A 7500-nucleotide genomic window follows, 5' to 3' on the forward strand; every position below is an offset into this window, starting at 1 on the left:
ATATATATACACATATATACGACGGACTTCTTTCAGTTTCCGTCTACCAAATCCACTCACAAGGTTCTGGTCGGTCCAAGGCTATAGTAGATGACACTTGCCCAAGGTGCCACGACGTGGGACTGAACCTAGAACCATGTGATTGGTAAACAAGCTACTTACCACACAGCCACTCCTGCGTGTGTGTGTGAGAAAGAGAGAGAGAGAGAAAAACGAAGAGAGGGATCGAAAGAAAATACATGCTAACTCACAGCTCTAGATACGTTTTCTGTGGTGTTTACATTTTCAGTTAACTTCTTAAAAGTCGAATATGCGTCCACGGTAAAAATCAGATGAAGTTCAAAGGAATGCGTCCAACCTATTCAAGAACATAAAAGAAAAACCTAGACATTGCAATTATAAATGAGACACGTGCCACGGATGCACTGAGTGGCATATACTATGAACATAGAAATATATATTTAACAGTGTGTTGTTATATAATCACGGGTTATTTAATACCCCGTATGAAACCAATTGCTAATATCAGTTGTAGTCGGTCTATAATACCGTATACTTTCATTAATATAGCCAGTCTACGGACAAATATGCAATTGCATAATTGTTTGGCTTATGGATTCTTACACGAGAGAGATGGATGAAAATATAGGATTATTTCAATATTATTTAAATATGATTCATATGCATATGTATATTTTCAGTGTGTGTTTACTTTTGTAACTGCCTTTGTGCGATGCGTTATACCCAGTTACCTTTAATATGTTCTGCCTAAGGTCTTGTATGGTTGAGAGAGTCACTGGCTAGATTTCACTTTTAGGCATAGGAGATTGGAGTGTAGGTAATATGCATATGCAGGGTTTACTCACGGATATGTGTGTATGTATATACAGAAGTTCAGCAAAAATTTAGATTCAAATGAATATGGTACTTAATTGGCTGATGAGTACTCAGCATTTTAAAACTGTTGTAATACTTACAACATTTAATAAAATGATGTAGTACGAAACGATCGTACCAAATTACCGGAGTCATTCTTGTTGCTTATTTTGAGTATATATATATATATATATATATATATATATATATATAGGCGTTACTGTGTAGTAGATTTGCTTCCCAATCGCAAAGGATTCAGTCCCACTGTGTGGCACATTGAGCAAGTGTCTTAGCCTTATTAGTGGATTTGATAGACACAAAGTGAAAGGAGCCCGTCATATATATATATATATATATATATATATATATATATATATATATATATATATATTTAATAAATAAAACATATGCATACATACATATATGTACATACCTACATCTATATGTATATATGAAACACGCATTGAGTCGAAGCAGGGGCAGCTGATGAAGGGGAATATTCCTAGTATTGTTTGTCTTGTACTCTGTTTTTTCGTTGTTAAAAAAGTCCGTTTTCTTGTTTGGTTTTATGTTTTCGTTTCTCGTTGTGTTCTACGTTTATTTGTGGTGTCCTGTACTCATATATGCATGTATATATACATATAGATGTAGGTATGTACATATATGCATGTATATATGCATATGTTTTATTTATTAAATTGTTATTATATGATTGAACGCCGCGCGTTATTTTCTTCTTCTCCAAGTAAGTTTATATATATATATATGTGTGTGTGTCTGTGTGTCTTTATATATATATATATATAGAGAGAGAGAGAGAGGGAGAGAGAGAGAGGAGGAGGAGAGAGAGATTCAATTAAAGGTTAGGTATCTCTTTAAGTAATAAAACATCCGATGAAATCATTGGTGTATGACCTAAGATAACTGCTGAGATATTATATTTAATATTCAACCATAAGGTAATAGAATAATCTGTGGTATACGATTGTTTAAAAATAATAAGAAAACAGAGATAGACAAATTAATAATTATTTATTAATTACAGAAATAGACATAGTCTCTGACAGCTGTTTCGGAGTTAACAAAATGAATATAAATTGATATCTATTTATAGAAGTTATAAATATAAATATAAATACAAATATACCTCCTCACCCCTTATAAGGTTTATACCATGTTCTTTCTATAAAACAATATTCAGTTAGCTGTCATGCTCTGTACACTAAAAAAATCATGTAATTGTATATCTTTTTGCTACCTTTGTCGAGATTGAACTTTATAGTGTTTTAAATTATTCTAGTTAATTTCTAAAGATCGAATCGAAACAGCTGTCAGAGTCTATGTATATTTTTGTAATTAATTATTAACTTTTCCATCTTTCCATCTCTATTATCTTATATATATATATATATATATATATATACATACATACATACATACATACATAAATACATACATACACACACATATATATATACACATATATATATAGACATACATACATACATACACACACATATATATGTACACATTTATATATAGACATACATACATACATACATATATACATACATACATACACACATATATATGTACATATATATATATATATACACACACATATATATATATATATATATTATATATATATATATACACATATATATATTCAAATATATATATATACACATACATACATACATATATACATACATACATACTACATACATACATACACACACGCACACACATATGTAAAGATGCGTATACAGGTGCAGGGATAGCCAGATGGTTAAATGGTTCGACACATACTTAAGAATTCAGTCCTACTGCGTAGCACCTTAGGCAAGTGTTTGCTACTCCGGCCGATCAAACCCTGATTTGTAAATTTCAGATATCTAAACTGAAAAAAGCCCTGTATATGTCCATATATGTGTGTGTTAAAAAACGTACTCTTTGTTAAAAAACGTACTCTGAAAATCGCAAGCGCTTTTCCTGTCAACAAATCATTCAATCGTTCCATGCATTGGAAGAAATGTAAAATAAGAAATTCGTTACCAGAAAATGCGTAAGCATTAGTGATAGGAATGGCATTCGATTGTAAAACAATTGTTGTATAGTATATCCGTCTAACCCATGACAACATGGATAACGGTCGTAAACCCAATGAAGGTGCAATGCATGCATACTTGATATATAAATGTGTGTGTGCGTATTTGTGTGAGCATATATATATATATATATATATAGAGAGAGAGAGAGAGAGAGTGAGAGAGAGAGATTTGTATATATGTGTGTGTATATCTATGTATATATATATGTACATATAGGTGTATGATATACATACAACACTCACACACATGCGCATATATATTATATATTATATAGTATATATGTGAGTATATGTGTGTGTGCGTTTGTGTTTGTGTGTGTACACAGTAACTCATTTTATCATATATCAACTATTATCCAATCTTCATATTAAACATCCATCTATAAATAAATCAGAAATATTAAATTTCTAAATATCTCATAGAGATATGTACGGTGGTGGAGCGATAGAGTGGTGGTTGTATACTGTCAAATTAACGTGACAGCCCTGTAAGGGATTTACACCACTGCTGTTTAGCCCTAGGAAGCATCGACGCTTCCTGTCGGCCTTGACACATTTAAGGCCGACAGGAAACGTCGATGCTTCCTAGGGCTAAACATCGGTGGTGTTATTCCCTTACAGGACTGTCACGTTAAGTTGGCAGTATACAACCACTCTATAAATAAATCAGATGCGATTAAACCAAAGAATTAACAACACTTACCAGGGAAATCATTCTTATTGCATAAGTTGTCTCTGCAACAAGCAACACAAGCAGTGCCATTGGACCAATTTTTGCATGTAAGGGAATTGTTTCTGAAAGCTTCAAGGCAGTTGTTGTATGTGCTGCAGGATCTTTGAAACTTCAATGTACTGCCATCCACTGATAGCCCATATTGGCAGAGAGGCTGTAACAATGAAGATAACAGCCATATAATACTTATTTCTTTATTACCCTCAAGGGGCTAAACATAGAGAGGACAAACAAGGACAGAAAAACGGATTATCTCGATTATATCGACCCCAGTGCTTAACTGGTACTTATTTAATCGACCCCCGAAAGGATGAAAGGCAAAGTCGGCGGAATTTGAACTCAGAACGCAGCGGCGGACGAAATACCGCAAAGCATTTCGCCCGGCTTGCTAACGATTCTGCCAGCTCGCCGCCTTAACAGCCATATAATGCTACCAAACGAACGTCGACAATAGCAACGCAGGATTTTTAGCATGTAAAAGTCAAATCTTTACTTCAAAAATTATTCAAGACAACAAATGAAACTGAAACAAAGCTGTTGGGAGATGAGTTTCAGTCATCCCCTGTATAATATATTGACATATTCCACTTATACATGATGCGTTATAAATGCTTACACTATCCACCGTTATCATACGGCCGATGAAGTACGGCACATATCAATACCACACCTCTTCCCCACCCATAATAAAGCGCAAAATATTACAACTTACTCTGATACAAGCAGTATTCTTTAGCCATAGCTGAATAGCGGAATGGACTTTAAATTTTGTGCACAAAACACACGAAAAACCACGCGTGCAAACCTCATGAATAACAGAAAAAAGACAGCGGCACACGTCACAGAAAGCGGTTGTCTTAATAGGCTCCTCAAGCCTTGCAATGCAAAAGCAAAGACATGTATAAATTGATACCGGATATATATGTTTCTATTCTACGTGTATATTTTATAGGTACGGAGTAAAATACAATTTTGTCGCATGAAATTTGGAGAGAAAATCGCCCTCATAACCGGGTAACAACAAACTTGTTAGCATAATACTGTATATCTTCAAAACGCAAATAATGTCAGAAATTGAAGAGAGTATCACAAAGGAAGGATACCTGTTCTCATACCTTTCGTTCCCATCAACACAACTCTTTCACTATACTACCAGACAGAAGAAAGCTGCCTAGCCTGCCCGGTAGAAAGAGGTCAGTGAGTCAATCCTCGCGATAGACTTCGCTATTAACCGGATATGTTCCACACGTGATGGCAGCTGTTCCATAACTCTGCAAATCAGCTTTGCCCAGACACTGAGCATGAGGAACGATTTCATCTCTCTGCGCGCCTCTCAGACGGCCTCATTTAATATGTTTCTGTACTTGCAGAGTTTAAGTCGCACCTGAAGCATCTGTTCGCAGCACATGTAAAGCAAAGGCTTCTGCCAATGTCCCATTGAAGACTTCGATCCGAAACTCCTCCGGAACGGACTAGGCAGTCCATTTCTATCAGCACCCAGAGATTCAGCGAGAATATAGTTACTCTTCTCCGCCGTTAAAACTCTATAAGTTATGGAGAGAAACATCTATCGATTTCGTTATCCGCATATCTGGGGGGTTTGACCACCTGATGGCATCGTAGATATCAAGGGCAGAGTTTCGCTCTTTGCTTTATTAAGATGGAGCACCTGATGAACGGAACACGTCCCTTGCACGACGTTCCAAAGCGATCGCGTGGAAACTGGATCTAGGCACTATTGTCTGGCTAAACAATAACACAAGCAAGGTGAGACTTTGTCACGTCTGCCAAGATTTCACAGGATCTTTTCAGACCATGTTTGGATAAGACTGGCGACCCTGCTCATTGTTATATCTCAAATTTTGTCCGCCTGGACGTAAAAAGCTATCCAAGCCCCAAGTAGCTTAACCGGTCTGTAAGTCCAGCATAGCACGACGCCCTTCCCCGGCATGAACATACCTCTCCAGAAGCCGAGCTACAAACTCGCAAGATCTCTAACTTGTCTGAGTAGATTTTAAGCCTTGCCATCTTTCCATATAAACTTTGAAAATATAGCAAACTCTTTACCATCGGTGTTATCCGATACCATGGCGATGGCGTGGTTGGCATGTGCTGGCAAGGCTTTTGCTGTTTGAAAGTTATGCTCCTCAACTATTCTAACTTCTGTAATGGATCAACAGCCAGGACCTACAAGAGAGGCAAGAGGGAGCAACCCTGTTGAACTGATTGAATTTAAGTTTTTTAAGAAGTTAGCCTTAACCATAGTTCAGGTGTTGCAGTACATTGCAGCGATTCAGCTTGTGAAAATAAACAGGATCGAACTCGCCAGATTTTAGTATACGTTCGAAATAATGATTGTAGACCCAGTCGAAACCTGTTGATCAGGACCATGTTTGAAGCCAGTTTTGTTCCATCAATATGATGCATGAGTTGGCAGGTTTCCAAGGTGGACATTTTCGTGATAACATACTCTTGCACTTCCTCGACCAGATCACTAAAGGCAAGCACCACCCATTTTGCTAACACCTTGGCTAAACTATTATACTGTGTTTAGCGGAGTTATTTGACAACAATTGTTAGTTACGTCTCCCATAATGACCTCTTTTCTCAACAGCGTTAACACTCCCCAGCTCATACTGCTAGGGATTCTCCCGTTCAGTAGCCAACTGCAGTAGACGTCTTTCAAAAGGTCATCATAGAAATCTGTCATGAATTTGTAACACTCGGAAGGCAGACTATGAAACCCGAGCTGTTTATGCCTTGTGCAAGCGCTCGTTACCTCCAGTATTTCATCTGCTGCAATCGGCTTTTTTTTCCTGCAACTCATATCTGTGTCGGTAGTTATTGAAGTAAACAATGAAGTACACCTGTCTTCTCCGATCTACGGTTTGTTCCGAACACTCACGGAAAGTGCAGCTGGAAAGCTGCACATAGTGTTCGGAACCGACCAGCATGTAGCCGTTTCGATCTCTAAAAGATCAGATTGTATTTTTGTTGCCACGTTGCTCATCTTCCACACGAGCCGAACGAACAGCTTTTGTTCCTTCATATTTTAGCGAAGAAGCTTCTACTCTTAGAGCACAGTCTTCTTGCTTTACAAGGAAACATTTGTCAATGGTCAAAGTCGCTACTAGCATGTCGGTCGCGATGCTTCTATCAATTAATTCTCTTCTAATGCTCATTAGATCTCTCTTCACTCTATTTTCTTCTGTCAGTAACACGTTGCTAAATGCATTCGATTCTCATTTAATCGGCCTCCTAAAGACATCCGACTACCAACAACTGATGGTCACTTCCATCAGTTGCTACTTAACGAATTTATTAATCTTGTTCCTGTAAAATTATTCTTGCTCCTTGTCGAGACACTTGTAACCTGCAGTAACTGTGTTCCCGTTTGAACCTGGATTTAGTTGACCGCGTAGATCAATAATTTGTCTGTTTTGTAGACTTCTTTGAAAAAAAGATCCCACACTCTCCTTATCCTCTGGCCTAGCACATTACTCTTTCTCAGACGATCTGGATAGCCCACTCTTGTTGTCCGATGTTCACACTGGCGCAGTTGAAAACTTCTAAGCGGGATTTTGACGTTTTTGTAACCTCTTCATTGTTATTGCGTTAGTATTGCGTCTAAATGCAGTTCCAAATACCCCTAGTAAATATCAGAACGTCCCTAAAAAAGCTGCCAGACGTCAGGAGAAATCGAGACGTCCTTTTTTTCTGTTGTAGCATACACAGCCACTCGGCACCCTCGCTGTGCAGTGGTTGTGCTTTCAGATCT

At 37.3% G+C, this 7500-nt stretch overlaps 1 protein-coding gene across 1 annotated transcript in view; it reads right to left on the reverse strand.

Moving 5' to 3' along the window:
• Positions 1-251: 251 nt before the first annotated feature.
• The window catches only part of LOC118761776 (leucine-rich repeat-containing protein egg-6-like), a gene marked incomplete at both ends in the record, with an annotated part of 38469 nt that continues 31220 nt past the window's right edge, over positions 252-7500 (reverse strand). The window contains 2 exons of the mRNA XM_036499929.1: positions 252-358; positions 3693-3876. Of these exons, the coding sequence (XP_036355822.1) occupies positions 252-358; positions 3693-3876 (291 nt within the window). The remainder of the gene's footprint in view (positions 359-3692; positions 3877-7500) is intronic.

The sequence above is a fragment of the Octopus sinensis genome, unplaced genomic scaffold, assembly GCF_006345805.1.
Source record: "Octopus sinensis unplaced genomic scaffold, ASM634580v1 Contig17284, whole genome shotgun sequence".
NCBI lineage: Eukaryota > Metazoa > Mollusca > Cephalopoda > Octopoda > Octopodidae > Octopus > Octopus sinensis.